At 36.4% G+C, this 22,190-nt stretch overlaps 1 protein-coding gene across 1 annotated transcript; it reads right to left on the reverse strand.

The window, feature by feature from the left end:
• Positions 1-793: 793 nt before the first annotated feature.
• sh3bp4 (SH3-domain binding protein 4) lies at positions 794-21,940 on the reverse strand. Its single transcript, XM_073845541.1, has 5 exons — positions 21,871-21,940; positions 15,406-15,615; positions 11,598-13,951; positions 4,469-4,657; positions 794-2,784 (listed from the first exon to the last, which is right to left on the reverse strand). The coding sequence occupies exons 2-5, from the start codon at positions 15,524-15,526 to the stop codon at positions 2,560-2,562; spliced, it is 2,889 nt and encodes a 962-aa protein (XP_073701642.1). The 5' UTR covers positions 15,527-15,615; positions 21,871-21,940; the 3' UTR covers positions 794-2,559.
• Positions 21,941-22,190: the final 250 nt, after the last annotated feature.

Below are 22,190 nucleotides of genomic sequence, written 5' to 3' on the forward strand. Positions count from 1 at the left end.
CCGGATACTAGAAGGACGCACAAAGGAGTTTCGACTTCCGCTTCGCCTCATAGTTGAATCGGTGAATTTTAATTTTCGCGCTATAAAAGAAAATTATATTATTATTGCAATACAACGAGTGTTCTGAGTTTATCCGGAAATTATTAACAAAAGGAGGAGACGCTGAAATAACAACACAACAACAAAAAATGGTCATAATAAGGCAAATGTTTTCATCGCCTCCAGCATATCAGTGGTGAGTATATCTTGTATACATGTATACATATGCTGATGAAATTGAGTTTCAAGTTTTCATTTACAGGTGGACTAAAGTGATTTCATTATCTCAATAGAGGGTTTGCACTTACCTCACAGTTTGGTTATGTTGCTCATCATGTGGTCTAAATAAAAAAAAAAAAAAAAATTATTTAGAGTTAATAGGTGGTAAAGATACATATGAGCAGAATTAAGATATTAATATTTCACCTACCTGACCGGAATTGATCAGAACAAACACAAAGGTTGTCAGGATTCCTGGAAATCCTGTTTCACTTTGGCCAACCACAAACGCCTTTTGTTTCTCAGACAGTTTTTTTGCACTCTTCTCCTTGATTTGTTATAACTTTTGGCAGTCTATAGTACTTCAAATGTCTTTCCTGGTCCGACCGATTAATACAGCCCAAAACATGACAATAATTGATCATTTTCAGCAGTAGAATCAGCAAAATTTGCAAGTTCTGTTTGGTTCAGTAGTGTTGTTTACGCTCAGTGTTGCCAATATGGCCAATTAATGATGTGTTGTGAAAACACTCTATTGTGGTTTATCTTTTTATTAAGCTGATAAGGTTTTATTTTTCCATTTTACTTTTCATTCTAACATTTACTTTCACTTATAAAAACATTAGGCTACTTAAAACTGAACAACATAAACAACAGACACTTAGAGCTAAGTAAAACAGGCAGTTTAGCATACAGTGTAGTTGGCATCACAAAACAAAAACAAAAGAGAAAGATTATGTTACAGTATTAGTGAAAAAATGTAGAAGTATGTAAAAGCGAATCGTTTGTACACAATTTACATGTATAAAATCATGATGATATGCAAAGAATAAAAAAACTGAACAATCATATCCTTTTACATTAGAATTTTACATGAGATAGAGACCTTTGCTTATTAAAACATCAGCAATACAATTTTCAGTAATTTGGTTCAATGTACAGTTTACTGTGCAACACCATGGCTAACGAATCTATTGTGCAAAAATACAAGTGATTTTAAGAATATATATATACATATATATATATACACTCCTCATTCACCCCCAGAGATGCTGAGCGTCCGTGGGCGGGACATAATCGCAGCGTTTATCCAATGACCGTCTAGTTTCAAAGCACTGAAAAAAAACGTTCAAAGCAGCCCCATTTAGTGATGGGAAGTTCGGATCATTTTACCGACTCGGATCTTTGAGTCTCGTTCAGCAAAATGAACGAATCTTTTTTCGAGTCATTTTGTTCATTTCGTTCATTTTACCAAAATATGATTAAAAAGCTACGTGATACTTCCATAACACATCTACTGATTATACAAACGTTGATCACACTACAAACAAGACAAAACTATAATGCTATTAGAAACAGAAAAGATTAATTCATTGTTTACCTGGGTCTTCAGTCTATGATTAGCTCCCTCACCTCTATCTGTCGGGTTCGTTCATCACGTGACAGCCCTATAAGCTTAACCTATGCTACCTGAGCCGGAAAGAGAATTGATTAGTTCATCTCTCGAGTCTTTCGGGTTTGAGTCGTTCGTTCATCACGTGACAGCCCCATACGCTTTACCTATGCAGTCTGAGCCGGAAACAGAATTGATTAGTTCATCTTTCGAGTCTTTCGGGTTTGAGTCGTTCGTTCATCACGTGACAGCCCCATACGCTTTACCTATGCAGTCTGAGCCGGAAACAGAATTGATTAGTTCATCTTTCGAGTCTTTCGGGTTTGAGTCGTTCGTTCATCACGTGACAGCCCCATACGCTTTACCTATGCAGTCTGAGCCGGATACAGAATTGATTAGTTCATCTCTCGAGTCTTTCGGGTTGAGTCGTTCGTTCATAGTTGCGCAATTGCGCATGCGCGGCTGAACGAATCACTCCCGGAGACGACTCGTTCTTCCCGAGTCACATTAAAGATTCGTTCAATTTGAACGAATCGTTCAAGAACGACCCATCACTAGCCCCATTGAAGTCAATGGACGCTGGGCTTCAATGGGGAAATGCACTGTGACGCTACGGGAATGTATGAGAAGAAAATCAAGTCAGCCGACCTGCTATATCTAACTGATTCTGAACGAATTCGTCTTTGAGATGAACGTTTTCTAACGCATTTTTAGTCAATAAAATGTTAATACAATAGTACGTAATTTGACCATTAATTTTGTGACATTATAGGGGAAGCTGAGCTTCCCTTGCAGTCTTAAAGAAATCGCCACTGATATATATATATATATATATATATAAAACCAATGAATACAATTGAAATCAGGTGTATCTGAGTCTTGTGAAAGTCAGGTGATGTAGGCAGTCTTTATATGGCGCAGTCATCTTGAGAGCAGGGGCTGAAAGCAGAGCTCCGTAGGAGATCTAGACAGTTGACAAGGATGAGGGAGCCTGTGATGTGCCTCCAGCGCTTGGTAATGGGGTTCTTCATTTTGTCCAATCCAGTGTGAAGTTCCTGAATCACATCCCTGTAACTGTCCCCAATCTGGGCTGCCCATGTAACCAGGAAATCATAGGCAGGTTTCCACATGGCCTTTACAAACGAAAAAAAAAAAAGTAAAGATTCATTTGAGTCTGACATGCAAACCTGGATGAATGTGACATTTAGGTGCCCTGAAAATAGTTCCCTAAAAAGACTATATACACAACCTGTTTGCAAATATCACAACCCAGTAAGTGCAAGAGGAAGTTCATAATGTCATCAATTGTTGGTAGAACATTCAGGTTCCTCGTCTGAGTTGGATGCAAAAACACTATAGTCATGACCTGTGGGTTGTCTGTACTGTCACTGCTCTACAGTCTAAGCCAGGCCATAAGCATTTCAGTGTGCACCAAACGCTGATCTCATGAGAAAACATTAGTATTTCACAAGATGGCATGAGTATTTTTTGTGTGAATTTGAATTATGTGATTCGTACAAAAATGTACAGTGCCTTGCGAAAGTGTTCATACCTCTTCATTTTTTCACACATTTTATGTTGCTTTAACACTTTTTTCTTCTCCACATCAATCTACAGTCCATACACCATAATGGCAAAGCAAAAACAGTTTTTTAACATCTTTGCAAATTTATAAAAAATTAAAAACCTTAAATGATTCCATTGCATAAGTATTCATACCCTTATCTGCGACAGTTAGCTCAGGAGCATTCACATTGCTTGTAGATGTTACTGCACTTTGATTAAAGTTAACCTGTGGCAAATTCAATTGAATGGGTATGATTTGGAAAGGCACACACATCTTAAAAAAAGATCTAACAGCTGAAAACGCATATCAGGGCAAAAACCACAAGAGCTCAGAGACAGGACTGCATCAAGCCACAGATCTGGGGAAGAGTTTAGAAAAAAATCTGCTGCATTAAAGGTTCACAGAAGCATCCGTGGTCTATAATGGAATAAGTTTGAAAAAAAAAAAAAAACACAACTCTTCCTAGAGCAATTGCTCAAACTGAGCAACTGATGGAGAAGGGCCTTGGCTAGAATGGTGACTGAACCTGATGGTCACTCTAGTTGAACTCCATTATCATATATGCAGATGGGAAGAACTTACAGAAGGACAAACATCACTGCAACACTCCACGATCTGGGCTTTACGGTGGTGTGGCAAGACTCAATCTTCTCCTCAGTGAAGACACATAAAAACATACTTGGAATGTGCAAAAAAAATAAAAAATACCTAAAGCACACTCAGACTGTGAGAAACAAGAATCTGTGGTCTGATGAACCTAAATTCCAAGCATTATGTTTGAAGGAAACCAGGCACTGCTCATAACCTGCAGAGTACCATCCCTAAAGTAAAGTGTGCCGGTAGCTGACAGAGCTTGAGAGGTGAAGAGGTGAGGAGAAGAATGACAGATAATTGCCAAATGTTGATACCCAAAAAGAACTGAGTTAAGGGTATGAATACTTATGCAATGTACTTATTTCATTTTTTTTTAATAAATTTATTAAGTTGTGACAATTCTGTTTTTGTTTTGTCATTATAGTGCATGCTGTGTAGATTGATGTGGAAAAAAGTGATTTAAAACAGTTTAAGGCAGCAAAATAACAAAATGTAAAAAGAAATGAAGGGGTATGAATACTTTCGCAAGGCACTGTACAGTTTAGTTAAACAAACAAAAAAAAAAAGCATGAAGGGTTCCCGTAATGATGACAAAAAAAAAAAAAAATCAGGTTTCATTGAACTATTTACTTGAATGCTTTCAGTGTTTGTTTTACCTCACTGTCCAGTTGTCCCCTGCTGTCTCTGTGTGGAGCTTCATATGCTTCCATCTGCTGCCGGGACACTTTAGCTAGTCTCTCAGCAAGCTCCCTCCAGCGACCCGCCACTTCCACCGCTGTAGTCAACAGCACAAAGTCCATGACCAGCCGTGCCACCAGGCCCTGACAGTCCATCTTTAGAAGAGCCTGAATGAGAGATAAACAGTCAGACCATGAGTTTATGATCACAAAGCCACTATGCAAAGATTATAACTCCACTTTATGTCATGGTGTTTTCATAAATTAAATAATGTTGCATGTTTTAATCCCCATATTAAAAAAATAAATAATAATAATAATAAATATAAATATATACTGTGTGTATATATATATGTATATATATATATATATATATATATATATATATATATATATATAATATATATATTTATAAATATATACTTTTTTTTCTTTATTTTCTTCTGCGCTCCCCATATGAAGTCATACCTTTTGAAAAGCTACAGATGATACTTACAAGTTTTCCAGAGAACAAAATAAGTTAAATTTACCCTGATGTTTAAATTCCAAATGTTTTCATCAGTGAGTGTTTGAATCTTCTGTAATAGTTGTATATGAGTCCCTCACTTGTCCTTATTGTGGAAATATGGATCTCAAAATCATACAGTCATTGTTGGAAAGGGTTCAATTACACAGAAATGCTGAAACACCCACCAAGCCTGTCCCTAACACCTTTTGGAATGACATGAGATTGAGTAAATAATAGAATATTTATTTTTAGGTCAGCGTATGTCTAAAATCTTAACTTTAAAAGGAATATAAATTTTTCATACTGTAAGTTATAATATTATCATGCCTAAATTGTCTTGTAACATTTACAACTATTGATTTTTGTTTTTTTTGCATTTTATTTTTCATTAAGAATTTAAATATTAACCATTTATCTATAGCTATAACATTAAAATAGCAGTATATCAACCTCTGCCATAATTTTAATACACATGCATTCCAGTTACAACGCATTTATTCCACTTATTCTTAAAATGCCTAAAAATATGACAATGAAACTGTATGCAAATAGCCTTCAAATCAATTTTCTGAAATTAGTACTTTGTATACACAACCAGTCAAACGTTTTTGAACAGTAAGATTTGCAATGCTTTTTAAAGAAATCTCTTCCACTCACAATGAATTAAAATTTTGAAATATTTTTACTATTTAATATAACTGATTTCTATTTGAATATATTTTAAAATGTAATTTATTCCTGTGATCAAAAGCTACATTTTCAGCATCATTACTCCAGTCTTTAGTGTCACATGATCCTTCAGAAATCATTCTAATATGCTGTTTTACTGTTCAATATTTTTTGGTATTATTATTATCAATATATAAAACAGTTGAGTAAGTTCTTTTTTCGGGGGGTGTTATAGAAATTAATACTTTTATTTTTTATTTAGCAAGGATGCTTTAAATTGATCAAAAAAGATAAAAACATTTATAATGTTAGAAACGATTTCTATTTCAAATAAATGCTGAAAACCTGAAAACACTCAACATCATAATAAAATGCAGGCAGAAGAGACTGAAACATTAAACAAAAAATATTACAAATCGTACTGTTCATAAACTTTTGACTGGTAGTGTAGTTGTGTTCTATTATTAATATCTGACTTCATAATATCATACCCAATCTTCTATTTTAAAAAGTGGTATTTTTCACCCTCTGTGGTTGACACAACCTGTTCTAATTAGTAACCCAACAACACAAACTACAAAACTAAGATAGTATCAGTAGTTTTCTAAGCACCGCCTCAGAAGATCCAGACCAATCCAGAGCTCAAGTTATCAAGCTAGGCGCTTTGATAAATGTGGCGATATGCAGGAAGCGACGTGCATGCTACTGTGAACACAGTATAATGAGAGTGACTCCGGGCCCCTTGGACAAGGGAAATGTTAGGGAGGAATATCCGGCTGTGCTGTTGGCAAGTGTTCTGTCTTATTAACATGACCTTCTTTTCTCCCCTGAGAGTTTGGCGTGACATTTAAAAAACTGAATAAGGACTTACATTCACTGCGCCTTTGTGAATATATGACGTTCGCTGATCTGTCTGAAACTGTAATCTGATGATGACGACATGTGACATTTACACTTTCTTTGTGCATGCTTGAAATACCAAAAACGAAAAGACTGAATTTTTCTACACATGCCTGTATTACATTTCATTCAGTTTTCAAATACAAATTAGTCAAAAATGCAGGTGTTCCTCATATACTCAAAATAGGTCTAAATGCACAGGCACACAACATCAGCAAGAGTTTAAAAGTTACACGCCCTGAACCCACTAATCTCTGATTGCAGTTCCACGGCTTGGAATGTTTGGAATGACAGGAAGTCTGCTTTGAGGGGGAGGAACACGGCGCTGATGCCCCAGAAGACCTGTTAAAGAGATAGCGGGAGTCTTGGATGGGTTCCCTCTTATCAAAGATGCTGTTCTATAAACAAACAGGAAGGTATGTCGTTGACTTGTACATTAGGGAGTGCTAAACGAATTGTTATCAGTACCATTTTCACTCTTCTGTGCCACTCACTGCAAGTGAAAAAGAAGCGTATTGTGTGAATGTATCACACTGTGTACACATTGATTGTGTGCATTAGTCAAAGAAAGATAAGGCCTTTCATGTGCACCTGTTTCCAGAGGGGTCTCACCCCTGACCCTTGTCACAGTCAGGAACTTATTAAATAAACCCTCCAGAGACATAGTAGGAACAGTAAGCCAAACAAAATTTCAGATCTTTTAACGGGTATGAAATTAACAGTAGGGTTTCTGTTATCATTTTAAAATCTAATGAGAAAGGCATTTCACTATTTGCCCACAAATGCCAAGTTTTGTTCTCTTCATTGTCCTATAGACACCTCACTAATTTTCTATTTATATCCTGCATTAGTAAATATCTGCACATCAAATCGAAAAACTGCAAAATATAAATAAATCATATCAGATAAGATGCTTTTTAACTGAGGTCCATTATTATTTTTTACTAAAACGTCTTTGACAAAATCAACAAGTGCAAAAAGGAAATGATTCAGCTCATTGAACTCTCCTCAGTGCTTTGAGCCTCTTGTCTCCATGATTTATTTGTTTCTTTTTTTGGGGTGTGCAGATTCTTTGTTACTAATGACTTATTTGATTTGCTTCAGTGTACCCAGTGAACCTGGCTAATTTTGTCAAAGTCTTACAGAAAAGTTTCTTTCCTTCTTTATATTAATGTTCTGGCAAATTCAATCTAAAGTAACTTGAAGTGAATTCAGGCTACAATTTTTGGTCCCACATTGTATTAGGTGGCCATAACTACTATGTACTTACATGTAAATTAATATTTGATACAATGCACTTATTGTGCACATACAGTCGAAGTCAAAAGTTTACATACACCTTGCAGAATTTGCAAAATGTTAATTATTTGACCAAAATAAGAGGGATCATACTAAATGCATGTTATTATTTTATTTAGTACTGACTTGAATAAGATATTTCACATAAAAGATGTTTAAATATAGTCCACAAAATAAAATAATAGTTGAATTTATAAAAATGACCCTGTTCAAAAGTTTACATACGCTTGATTCTTAATACTGTGTTGTTACCTGAATGATCCACAGCTATTTTTCTTTAGTGATAGCCATTCATGAGTCCCTTGTTTGTCTTGAACAGTTAAACTGTCTGCTGTTTTTCAGAAAAATCCTTCAAGTCCCACAAATTCTTTGGTTTTTCAGCCTTTTTGTGTCTGTGAACCATTTCCAACAATTATGTATGATTTTGAGATCCATCTTTTCACACTAAGGACAACTGAGGGACTCAGTTGCAACTATTACAAAAGGTTAAAACGCTCGTTGATGCTCCAGAAGGAAAAGCGATGCATTAAGAGCTGAGAACTTTTGAACAGAATGAAGTGTACATTTTTTCTTTATTTAGTACTGCCCTTCAAAAGCTACAGATGATACTTACAAGTTTTCCAAAGAACAAAATAAGTTAAATTTACCCTGATGTTTAAATTCCAAAAGTTCCCCCCCCCCCCCCCCCAGCTCTTAATGCATTGTTTCCTACTGGAGCATCAGTGAGTGTTTGAATCTTCTGTAATAGTTGTATATGAGTCCCTCACTTGTCCTTATTGTGGAAATATGGATCTCAAAATCATACAGTCATTGTTGGAAAGGGTTCAATTACACAGAAATGCTGAAACACCCACCAAACCTGTCCCTAACACGTAACCCACCTCAATAGCAGCAAAAGTGTTTTGCAATATAGTATGAACACAATAAGTACAAATGTACTTATTTTTTTGATGTAAGTACATAATAGATAAGGCCACCTTATATAAAGTGGAACCCAAAATTTTAATCAGTATACGTTCCCTGGGAATATAATTGGTAGTATTGTTAACACCATTATCTACCAAGTTGAACTAGTACATGATTTAAGCTATAATTTATAACACACAAAGCCTGTGTGAGCAAATCAGTTTAAAATTGTTAATAAGCAGAGAATTCTTTAAATTCATTAAACAGAACATATGAATTAGTCAGCGTACTCGTACATTTGCTTAGCTTTGATTTAACACTGTTCAGCTCACTAGATATAATCACAGCACAATGCAGTTTACATTATTAAGACAGCTGAGCACAAAATGACTTATTCTTTACATGTTTTTCTTTTGACTTCCTCTTCTTTAACATCTAATTTTATTACAGTACTTATACTTCATTATCTTCCTGCCCCTTTATATAAGCTGACCATTCTGTCTTCTGTTTATAAGCTATTGTCAAAAACCACTAACAGTTTATACAGGACCACTCTTCTGCTCTAACAATAGGCTAAGGGAAATGGGAGGATACTGAAGAATAAAAAAAAACTTTCACATGTAAGCATTACAACTGGATTTTTTACAGAATAAAAATAGAATTACAAAGTTCTCTAATGCTGTTCAGTCATAATGTCAATTTGTAGGCCAGCCCAAAAGACTAATTCACCACAGATTCCTTTGGGATTTTCTAATGGGCTTCAAAAATCACATTTGACTGTGTGTCATTTATTTTGTAGAACAAAACAGGAAGGTCTCTTCATGTAATGTTAACCACAGACATCATTTTATTCATAAATCAAAAACCCCTTAGAAATTCCAGAGGGAGCCCATTGCTCTAAAATGCTAATTCTTTTCTACGCTGAAAGTGCAAGTACTTTATTCATACGTGCAAAGATTTGCAGATGCATGTCTTGTTAGCAATCTCCTGGCAGTGGATTTGTAGGTGTGGGGGGTTTGTGTAGTTTAGGGCGTCTCTTGTTCCATATTTGATGCTTCTGTGTAAATTCTAACAATAAAAAAGGAAACATCTGCACAAGTAAGATTCTCCTTCAACACGTTCGCATCTTCCGGCATTTACACTCTCGGGTCTGTTGCCACGTTTGAGATGGTCACAGATGACCCTTGCTAATTTTAGTTCATAAAGAATGTGTGTACCTGACATTCATCCTGATTTACTTCAACGTCTGCGCATGCTTCATATGATCTGCGTTGCTGCATGATATGATTTTTTTTTAATGTATTGACAGACCTGGTTTAAATATAGATGATTTAAATGTGATTTTTACTTAGAGAATCTTCAGTGTGAGCTCTGTCTGATATAGAGAGGTTTCTTTTCTTTTAGAAGATTAATACAAAATAACTGATGCATCATAGAGAAGTGTTTGTAAAATGCATCTTGATATTTCCTTGGGAAACATCCTGCTTCAGGTTCCTGTTGACAAATTTTTTTCACATTAAGCTTTATTGACACAGTGGCACAGAGTGGTTGAGGCAGGTGACCAGACAAACTTGCATCTTAGCACATTATCCACCATCATAATATATAGACCAAATGAGATTGATAATGTTTTGTTTGAGAGATTGAATGTTTTTCTTTCATTTTATTTAGGAGTGGTTCTTATATTGATCATATAGTGTTGTTTTGATTCAGGATAGCATGCCAAAGTGGGTAGCTGGTAACTTTAAAATGTTTAGCACTTGGTCTTTGCTTTAAGTCTCATCTGTGTGTGTGACAAATGCTTTGAGTAATGTTATGAAATATTTATTTTACAAGCTCTGGTATTAACTAGAGAAATTATATATTATTCATAGTTTAATTTATACAAATCTGTTCATTTGCAAAACTGAAAATACTAGAGTAAATCCTTCAGTCACACCAACAAGGTCAGACTCCAAGCAATGTGTTTCATACCAATACATTTTATTTAAATTTTGATATTTAATTTTTAAATTATTTTTTTTCTCTCTGGAAATTGCATGCAGCTTTATTAAGTTTTTTGTTTAATTTTCAGTAAAGGCATTTTTGTATTTTAGGTAGGATATATTTCTGTTGATGACTTTAAGACTTTTGACTTGTTAACTTTCAAAAGTGTCACTCTTCTCTTGTCTCTCTTTGCAGCTGCAAGCATTATAAATAAAAAATGTATGCATGTGTATACATTTTTAATTTAGTTCGAAAAATATCTTATTTTAATATCGGCCATTTATCAGTTATGGGCCATTACACGGAAATGATTATCAGCTTGCCCGTTTTAAGTAAATTACCTTCAATAAATTATTCAAACATGTTTTACTCCTTTTTAAAATAGTTTCTACAAAGGTACCTTCAATGCACAACCAGGTTTAGCATTTACCAAAAGTTTCAAAAGTCACATTCGCTTTATACTGCGCATACAAAACCTTAAAACAGCTCACTGAGATGATTTACAGACAGAACAGATATTATAAGTTTTCACGCAATTCTTCTGGCAGGATCATTTGGGTCATAAGGGTCAATTATTTGAAATTTAAAAATAAAGAAGCTTTCCATTGATGTATGGTTTGTTAGGATTGGGCAATATTTGGCCGAGATACAACTATTTAAAAATCTGTAATCTGAGGGTGCAAAAAAATAAAAATATTGAGAAAATGGCCTTTAAATTTGTCCAAATGAAGTTCTTAGCAATGCATATTAATAATAAAAAATGAAGATGCAGAGAAAATATGCATTTTAAACAAAAACTTATTAGTGTGGACAAGGCCCTACTTTCATGTCAAAGCTTACCTTCATGAGTTCCTTCTGGAAAGACTTCCTCTCCTTGCCCTCAGCTGCGTTGCAGTCTTCTTTGAGCTTCTCAAGAACAGAAGCCACTTTTTCAGGTTCACTTTCTGGCTCTGTCCGACAGAAATGTGCCAGAGGCAGATTGACGTAGCCCAAAGCGTCAGCAAACACTCTCCAACTTGCCACATTTTCCATCAGTATTGTCCGCACTGATGCGTAGATATACGTCAGGCACATGCAGGGCTTTAGGATCTGCTCTAAAAGGATTGTAGTCGTAAGATCATGCCCTTTGAAATTGACAGGTTTGACTTTTCCCATGATCAAAATGTTTTTTGCATGCACCAACCCAATTCTTCCATGGTAGTATCCGATGTACCACTCTTTGGTCCATAGATGTCCTTTAAGTTTAATTTTTTCCTCACTCAAAAGGGCCACTATGTCGCCTTTAAGATACTCGAGCAAATACAGGCTCTTAGACTGTCTTATAACAGTTTTCAGAAACTTAGCAAATTTGAGGTTTTTGACTAGTCTGTCCTGAAACACAGGGTACTTTGTGGTCACCGCAAGAGGAGACAGTATGATTTTGCTCACTTCCTTTTTCTTGAGGAAGCGTCTTTGAACAGAGCTTCTTGTGCTTGTTTTTGGTGGTGGGGTTGGGGTCTGGACGCAAAACTGGCCCAAGATACAGTCCCTATCATCCTTGACCTGAATCCGCAAAGTGAAGTCTGAAATGTCTGTTGAATCACGTGCTGCGATCATGTAGATGAGGCGGGCCACCTTGCCAAGTTTGATCTGAAATCCCCTCATGGTTTTTGCCTGTTCATTGGCTTTTACTTCATAATTTGACATGTTCGAATACACACCAACCTGGAGGTCTTGAGGTTTTGTTAGTACAAACTGGTGCTTTCCCCAGAGCTGGAGAATGACAGGTAGAGTTGACTGAGAGAGCTTTTTTACATCACTCACTAGTAACGTCTTTGGAGCACAGTCATGGCCAAAAAGGGCCACCACTGTCTTGAAGGACGGGTGGATGTGTTTGGGCCCGTATACCCCAAGAGTAACCTTTTTTACAACATGTTCCCAGACTGTGTTATACGGTGCCACAGTTTGTGCTTGGGCAACTACAGAGACATACATGCAAGGCTCTAAATTGTCTAGAGTCACTTGAACTGTGTCTCCATACATGTATACATGTGGAATCGGGACATATGGACCTTCCTTGCAGTCGCTTCTCACACACACCACCTCTGCAGTTTTGCGGCTCTCTATCTTCACTACAACAGAGACCTTCATCTCTAAAGTGACTGGGGTCTTGGTTTCCATATTACTGAGTTTTACTTCCACCACTGGACTTACAGTAGTACTTCTATCATTGTTAAGCTCCAACGGTGGGTCCAGAAGGGCTTTCAGCGATATCTGTTGAGTCTCACCTGGTGCAACGTGACCCTCAGGAATATGAATACTGATACTGGTATTTGGCAGCTCCACGGCACCACCAGAACTGTCCAGATTGCACACTATGTTGGTCTCGATTGGCTGGGTTTGCCCCCAACCTGGGTTTTGTCCAATGGAGTCCAAGTCGTGGCAGGATCGTGTAAGTTTGCGGTGATTTAGCCATGCTGTTTTGAAGTCCTCTCTACTTTGATAATGCTCAGGTTTAGGTGACTTCATGCCACCAAAAAAACTCAAGGAACCTTGATTCCCATCAGACAAGGACTGCAGGACAGACAGTTCTGACATGCTGTAGCAACGCTTGCTCCTAAAAAAGGGATTGTCTCTGCGAAAATTTGAGCCAATCCCTGACCCAGGGCTAATACTGTTTGTATCAAATAGCCCACTCTCAAAGCCATTAATATTAATAGTGCTGCTGGTGTTTGAGATGGGAGGTGAGAGGTTATCAAAACACAAAGCATTTGCTGAATTCTGCTTGCTGTTTTGGTCAGGGGTGCCTTGCAGCGTGCCATTTAAGAAAGGGTTCGTTGACATCCGTTTATTAACAAAAGGATTGTCGTTTCTAGATTCTGTGGTCTTGGCAGACCCTGTCCACTCCCCCGAGATATTCATTTCTTTCATTCCCTCAGAAATGTCACTTAGGCTGTCAATCATGCCACTATCACTGAATGTGGAATCTCGATAATTGATCGGCTGGACGTAAGCAGCTGGGATATATCCCATCTCTTTACTGTTATGTGCATACCACCACTCTCCACCTGATGTGTCTATAACAAAAAGACAGTCTCCCTTTGAGAACTTGAGTGTGGTAAAGCTGGACGGACAGTAATCCTTAATTGCAATCACTTCCCTGACAGCTCCAAATGAGCCAGTAGCATCCAGTCGTAAGGCACTAGGTGAAGGCACTGTTAAAAAATAAATAAACAAATAAGTCAATGAGAGTAAAACTAGAAGTTAACCGTATGCTGATTGTTACCCCTTTTCTACCAGTATGAACAGGGTGCTAGTTCAGAGCCAGTGCTATTCGTTGTTCGGAGTTGGTTCGACTAGCGAGCATTCTAAGAACCCGGAGAGCCACCACAGAGCCAGGTCTTACGTCACTGAATGCGTCTCATCTTTCCCAGCAATGCTAGAGTGGCAGCACCAAACACAAACTGACTAGGCTTGCTCGAGATGCATCGGTGCCGTGCAGAATGACTGGCGCAAAAAACTAAAGCACTGCAAGAGCAATTAGAGACCAAACAAGTCTTTAAGCTTTTGAATCGCTCGCACGACCGTTTGGTCCGCGCAGCACTGATGCATCCTGAACAAGCCTCCCTGCAAACATGTCCCTGCGGGGCCCATGCTGGCTCTTTGTGGGAACAGTGGGCTAGGGCCAGCCCACACCAAACCTAAACAAGCCCAGTGCAGGCTTGCCCAGGTGCTTTGAGCTCACCATGAGTTCTTTGTGAGCAGTCCACACTAGCGGACTGCCCACATTAATCCAATGATGGCCCAGTGTGGGCCAGCCCGTTTGGTCCCAGAGTAACTTTTGTACCTTTGGGCTCATGCAGGTTTTGTGTAGGCAGCCCTGTAATGAATACTGACATCATTGACTGGCCATTCTTTAGCCACTTAATTGAACTTGAATGGCTCAAACCAGAAGAGAACTTTTCAGAGCCTGTTGTTTTATATTGGTCAGGGATTCTCAAATCTGGCTTGTGAGATCCACTTTTTACTGCAGAGTTTAGCTCTAACCCTAATCAAACACACCTGAACATGCTTTTCAATGTTTTCAGGATCATTAGAAAGTCACAGGAACACTGCTGGGTGATTTGATCAAAGTTGAAGCTAAACTCTGCAGGAAAGTGGATCTCACAAGCCAGATTTTGGAATCCCTGATATAGGCCTATTTGCTTTTCAGAGGCTGATTGAAAATACTCCTGATTTTGAAGTTGAGAGTGAGATAAAGGTGTGGTTGCAGAATTCAAAAGACAGAGCAGGAGCGCTACCACTGTCTGTTGACCTCAAGGGAAGAGTGAGCTTTGCCAATGAATACTTTGCAGGGCTAATATCAACAATGGCGGACATTGCGTTGCTATAGATGTTCATGGCTTTCCGAACTTACAGTGGTATCCAAACACAACAAATCGAATTTCAAAGTTTCTTATTAGTTACGGTAACTCGCTCCCAGCCCCTGACGCAAGAGGTTCTTACTTCTAGACCAGCAAACTTTTGGTGCTACTATGAACCACTTTTCCTGGTTCAGAGCTGGTGCTTTGGGTGTCGAAAGACAAAGGACCGATTTGAAACTAATCTCTGGCTCCGAACCAGCACTTGGTGGAAAAGGGGCATGTGAGGTTAAAATAAGAAAGGGCACCTTTAACATCTGTAAGGGTGGCCTCTGACACTCCTTCACTGAGATCGATAAGTGCACCCTCAGATTTGCAGCGAGGGAGCACAGTGTTGTTGTTCGCTGATCGAATGCGATGGGCAGCCATGGCGTGTATTCCTACCGAACTCCGCTTCTCAAGTTTTTCTTTCCATGTTTGATTCAGTGTGAGAGGATCAGTGGCCTTCCATAATATATCTGTCACAAAGTAAAGGTGAAAGGACATAATAAATAAGTTTATATATATATATATATATATATATATATATATATATATATATATATTTTTTTTTTTTTTTTTTTTTGCTGAATACAGTAAAATCTAAATTTATTTAGACACGTTTTCTCATGTTATAACATTTCTCACATTATAATAGTTTATTCGCTATTATTTAAAAAATGGTAATAATATATTACAAAAAATGTCTAAGAACATATTCATTTTAATAATGTCAAATAACTTTGATAGAAAGGTATGTAATTGATTGCAATCAACCAAAAATTCAGACAACTGTTAATATGACTATCAATACTTTGTCGACCAGTTACCAAGCAATGCTTAATTTTGTGTAAAAATGTCGCATTAGCAATTAAACATAAATAATTTATGCAAAACATGGTCATGTCAAAATGTATGGATAATTTTTGGTCCCAAATTACATTTAGTTGACTGTATGTAGTACATGTAGTCCACTGTATGAAGCAGGGGCAGACTGGGACAAAATTTCAGGCCGGGAAATCTCACACTTATCCAGGCCATCACACAATAACACCAAATTTTGAAACCACGGACAATATATATATATATATATTTATATGGCCATCATCATCACATTTGACTGTGTAAAATAATTAAAGGTTATCTCTTGAACTTCCAATTTCCTTTCAGTTTTTTTTTTTTTTAATCTCTCGGTCTCTTATGTGCGTATACTTTTTTTTTTTCTTCTTCAAATTTTCTTGTATCTGTCAGTTTTTTTATCAACACATCTCAGCCTTGTTGCAAAACAGCCACCTGATTGTAATTTGTTTTCACATAGTATACAGTAGTCAACATTTGAAGTGGATCAAAAAAGTTCATCAAAGTTGTCCTTAGACAAGAACAGGTATTGTTTGGGTTTAAGGACAACTTTAATGAAAGGTTAATTTTCATAAGGGTTGTGTTGAATGCCTTAGTTTTAAAATGATGTGAATACTTGACGGCTAAATTCCTACGCTTTATAACTGTAATTATGTTAATTCGTTAATTCTGCAGTAATTGACTGCTCCTCTAACATTTGCTAGTAGTTTAATGCTTCAGTAAACAAAGACAAAACTACAATAGTCTATTTACAGATGCAAATGACCTGCACTTTAAGTCCTAAACAAGACAGTTTTGTGTCTCTGCTCCACCTAGGCACTTCCACTCCAGTCTTGAGTCTCGCGTCCTTTTGGCTGACATGCGGAGCGCGCGCGAGGCGAAACTCGTTGCCAGTCAAGACTAACCGATTCATGATTTATTTTATAGTTTTATTATTGAATGGCAAATTCTGAAATAACCACTTTAGTGCATTCGGCAGGCAACAAAAACAATAGCAACAACAATATTAAAAAATAATAATAATAAAAATTGGAGGGCAGCGGGCCAAATTGGCTGCCAGGCCACCGGGAATTCTCCTGGTTCTCCCGATGGCCAGTCCGCCCCTGGCATGAAGAATTTTTAAGTATAATATGTCACCGTTTATTTTGCTATCCTCACTTACATAAATGAACTACAGTGTCCTGCACCCACTAGTAATAAAAAATATCAAAAATGATATCTGGTGTATGTATAATTTTTAGACTGACTGTATATTCTTTAAGGAAGTTTGATATTGTCTGCACAATAACACCACCAGAGATCAACCAGGAGTTCAAGAAAATGAAAATAATAAATTGTAAGAATTTTACAAGAATATGCATGTGCAATTCTTTATAACACATTTAGTTGTCAAATATTTTCAGAAGAACATTTTTTTTAATGTTAATTAACAGTTATGTAACAGTCCTGATTAAAAAGTGGTCAGAACAAGCATTCATCAACAAGGATCACATGCTGCTGACTGTGATAACTACATTTTTTTTTCATTCAGTGTTTATCAGTAATTTAATCTAGGGCTGGGCGATAGTTCGATAACGATAATTATCACGATATAGATTTTTTCGATAAAACGATAATGACAGTTCGATAAGCACTCAATAATGTTTACGCACTCTGCGTAACGCAGCGCAGGCATTTTGTACCCTGCACTTCCGGATGCGTTTTATATATTCTATTAATATTAATAAGATTGTATTTATAGATAATATTGTAGATTTGACATTTATCGTGATAATTATCGATATCGACTGATATAAAAAAAAATATCGTGATAATTTTTCTTGCCATATTGCCCAGCCCTAATAAATACAATCTTATTAATATTAATAGAATATATAAAACGTTTTTGTTATAAAAAAAAAAAGAACTGTAATATGATACAGCACTTGTAACATGGCTCTGACTGTAAATGGAGAGTTTAAGTGATTTTTAAGTATATTTATCATTCAACAAAAATAAGAATAGACAAATCTTTTCAGCATGCCTATCCCTTTGTGCAGCTGATTTAACACATTTTGTAAAATGTTTTAGCTGTCTGACAATATAAATAAAAAAAAATAATGGCTCAGGGCTCTACGCTTACTTTTCTTGCTAGGAGCACTTCTGTAAAATTTTAGGAGCACATTCTAAACAATAATCAAAACACTGATAAAAAATTAGCCTTCCTATTACGAGGTGATATTTGACTCCTCAAAGTGATTTACAGGGGAATTTTGCTTTTTACCTTTGTTTTTACCTTTTCATGTTTAATTAGGCTCAGGGGTGACATGAGTGCAATCAGAATCATTGATTAATGTTTATTAAAATATAAAATGTTTATTAAAATATAAAAGTTTGAATACAGAAATATTAAAGATTTAAATAACTGAATAGATCTGCCAGCAGGTGTCGCCAAGACACGGATTTATTTACTGAATCATATCATTCTTTTGATTCAAGTGTCTGTCTTTATGAATGGGAAATTGAATCATTTCACTAGATTCGTTTGAAAACGCACGTTTCATTCATAAACGAAACACCGCTGTGTTTGAATGGAGATGCGTGCAGTTGTGACTTGTTTCAGACTACTTTTGACGACGAAATAAAGCAAATCAGGCAATAGTGTTGTAGTCAGTCAAAGTCACTTAATAATAACTTCTTGATTATTTAACTGCTGTATTAGATCAATGTCATTTACAAACTCCCTTAAAAATTATTAAAAGCTGTCACTTATCTTAGTTCGCGATATCACAAAGCTCTATTATAAACAACGACGCTCTCTACACTGCACAATCAGTCTCTTATTTACACTCTGTCTACACTTTATTTATGAAAGGATTCGTGAGATATGTCTGTGATACATTACTCAACGTTGCAAAAACACGTAGAAACCTTTGAAGCTCCGCTGAGAGCAAACACAAATATGCTGATCGGGACAGTCGCACATGGTACTCCTAAACATTTTTTTTACAGTCGCATGTACTAATTTTTAGTAGCAAATGCGAGTGAAATGGTCGCACTGTAGAGCCCTGTAGCTGTAAATACACTGCGTGGCGTGCGGCATCCGGAAGCTTATCGAACTGTCATTATCGTTTTATCGGAAAAATCTATATCGTGATAATTATCGTTATCGAATTGTCGCCCAGCCCTAGTATTTATAGATAATATTGTAGATTTGACATTTATCGTGATAATTATCGATATCGACTGATATAAAAAAAAATATTGTGACAATTTTTTTTGCCATATCGCCCAGCCCTAATTTAATCACAGTAAGATTAGTCATTGTAGAGCCACCCTACAGCACTTTCCATATTGGTCTACATCAGTAATATAAGACAATTTTTGTTTATCCTAAACCTATGAGCAGTGTTGGGAAAATTACTTGGGAAATATAATCGGTTACAGATTACAAGTTACCTTATTCAAAAGGTAATAAGTAGTCTATCTATTTCATTTGATTACTTTTCGATTACTTTTCTAAATTTGCATTTACATTTAGTCCTTTAGCAGACCGTTTTAGTCAAGGCAACTTACAAATGAGGACAATCGAAGCAATCAAACCAACTTTTAAAATCCTTAATCTCTTGAATTGTATTAAAACTCTAATAAAATTCACCACACAAAATCAGATTTTAGCACATCTTTGTACTTTGAGATCGTTCTGAAGTTAAAAACAGATTTAAAATCATAACAAGAAATAGTAAATATTAAATTATGTATTCAGATGTAACCGTTAACATTTTCATAAACAACTGTAATTTAATTACACATTTTTCTCAGTAACTTTGACAGATTACAGTTACGCTTATATTGTATTTAAATTACGTAACGTCATAACATGTAAGTAGTTACTCCCAAAACTGCCTATGAGAGTCCACACTTTGCCACTACATGTCTTGAAGTATGGCTTATAGAAATATTTGTTCGTGTCCAGGCACGTCTACCATCCTCTTAAACACAAACAGAGAATAAAAAGCCCTATGGCCTCTATGAAGGTTTGCACAATAAATTGCCTATATAGTCTGAAATAAGTCACTACATTTATTTTCTCGTTTATGTTTAATTGTCATCCTTCTATGGATTTTTTTTTGGTGCATGTATGTTTTCAATGATTGCTTCAAATATTGTGCAAAGTGATTAAATTATTTGAATTATTCATTTACAAATAGAAGTTCTGACTACGCAGCTTTAAGTGCGGTGTATGCAAGCTTAAGGATCAAACGTTGCTTGCTTTCAGTAATCAAAAGTAGGATAGTGTTTGAGTGCAACTCAGCATCCTCTTAAGTCTGATCATGAACTATAAAGGCTCTCCAGCAATACACATCAGTGGTTTCCATGGCTACCACCTTGGGGAAGAAAGCACACACAGTGAATCGCCTTTAGAGAAAAAGCACAGCTGTAGCCTACTGGGAAGGTCTCACGCACAACAGTCTGAGATGTTTTGAAACTACTAACTAATGAATCCAGCAGATTATCAATTAAACTAATTACTATGTGTTTGGACTTTTCTAAATATGTTTAAAACCAGTAGATCCCCACAGAGCCTCACCGTTTAGCTACTGAAAGTTATATAAGTTATATTTTTTATGTAATGTTATAAGACAGTTCACACAGAAATACATCATATAAGCAAATATGGGTTTAAATTTTAAGCAAATGGGCGTTGTTGTAAAATAGCATGGTAAAATTGCTGTTGTGGGTACAGCCTCACTTGAAACAAATTTCACTTTTATTTTTATTTGTTTTGTGTGTGTGTGTGTGTGTGTGTTTATAAGGCTGCAGGATCTGCTCTGTGAAAGAACAATTGTTCCACCTTTTGTTTCAGAAATTCAGAGGAAATGCCTGTGAAATAAGGATGTGCAACATTTCCCAAAACTTATATTGCACAATCATATTTTAGCAAACACCTTCAGGGTATGTTAGGATATACCGGTCTGTGGCGTCTAGAGAATCTCAGTGCATACTGTTAAATTAAATGTTAATGTCACAGACCTTCAGGCATCGGTGGACATTTTCAGGACTGAACTTGTCTTACAAGTATACGAGTTTTAAAAAATTATGGCTGCTTTTTAGTGACATGGCTTTATACAATATTTAAACAATATAAATTGCTAAAATACTGCTGTAATGTTTAATCCTGTGCCCAATAAAGGAATTAAAAAATAAGCAAACAAAAAACTTTTAGTCAAGGTACCTTCCAGACAGAGTTCAAACATCTGCACCTTGTCACATTGTATATCTCTACAAAAAATGTATGTAGATGACTTATGAGGAGAAATGTGGAAGAAAATCATGTTCAGGCTGTTTAATTAAACATTAAATCTGCGGAGCCGGTATATATTATTTAAGATGAGCTTCTTAGTAGTTTGACATGAGAGAATTCCTGAAGGTTCGAGTCCTGATGCTAATAAAAATTGCATCGGTTACGGTTACATTGATCAGTCTAAAATATGACGCAAAATACATTTTCTGCCAATTCTCTAGTTATTGCGCAGTAGTAGGCTTAATGCAAGTTTTAAACTCTGTAACAGCTCAGTTCAGATTCTTTATAAGATAAAAGACTGTCTCCGGTGGGTGGATGAACCTCAGGCAAGTTGAAACGGATTGTGAAATCCAAAGAAACAGATGAAGACATTCAGAAGACCTACACACTCACACAGGCAATTTCATGCGAGTTTCAAGTGTCAGACACAGCGATTAAAACACATAAACTCGATCAAAAGTGTCGGAAACAGCAGTTCATAGTAAGGAAAGTGGCAACTCAGTGGTAGATAGCGACGCGAACAGCAATACACCACTAACCGATGAAAACCCCGGTGAGGAAATAAAAGCCAAAGCATATTAATCACACTTACTTTTTTGTAGATGCAGTCAGTCTCTTGATTGTGGACCGTTATGAGCAGCTGCCGTGAGCGCGCGTCTCAGTCTCAAGTGCTACACTGTACAGTAAGAGAAGCAGCGTGACGCCATAAGCCAGGAGGAGTCCCGGACAAAAAAAATACGGACAATCCCTATGACTCTACAGCTTTTTAATTGCAAAAATAAATGAAACGCCAAGATTTATTGTGTGAAGTTATGTACTTAATTATTCCACAGAGTGTTAAGTGTATTTGAATGTTCAGTTGTAGTTCTATGCGTTTTATTTCACTTTTTTAATTTTTTTTGAGGATGGCAT

This window comes from Garra rufa, chromosome 8, assembly GCF_049309525.1.
Source record: "Garra rufa chromosome 8, GarRuf1.0, whole genome shotgun sequence".
In the NCBI taxonomy this organism is placed as follows: Eukaryota; Metazoa; Chordata; class Actinopteri; order Cypriniformes; family Cyprinidae; genus Garra; species Garra rufa.

Coding starts and splice junctions, on each gene's coding strand:
- sh3bp4 (XM_073845541.1), bottom strand. CDS start 15,526: ATGGCTGCCCATCGCATTCGATCAGCGAACAACAACACTGTGCTCCCT. Junction 13,952..15,405: donor CACCCTTACAGATGTTAAAG/GTGCCCTTTCTT, acceptor ATTTTTTAACAG/TGCCTTCACCTAGTGCCTTA. Junction 4,658..11,597: donor TCCAGAAGGAACTCATGAAG/GTAAGCTTTGAC, acceptor TCTCTCATTCAG/GCTCTTCTAAAGATGGACTG.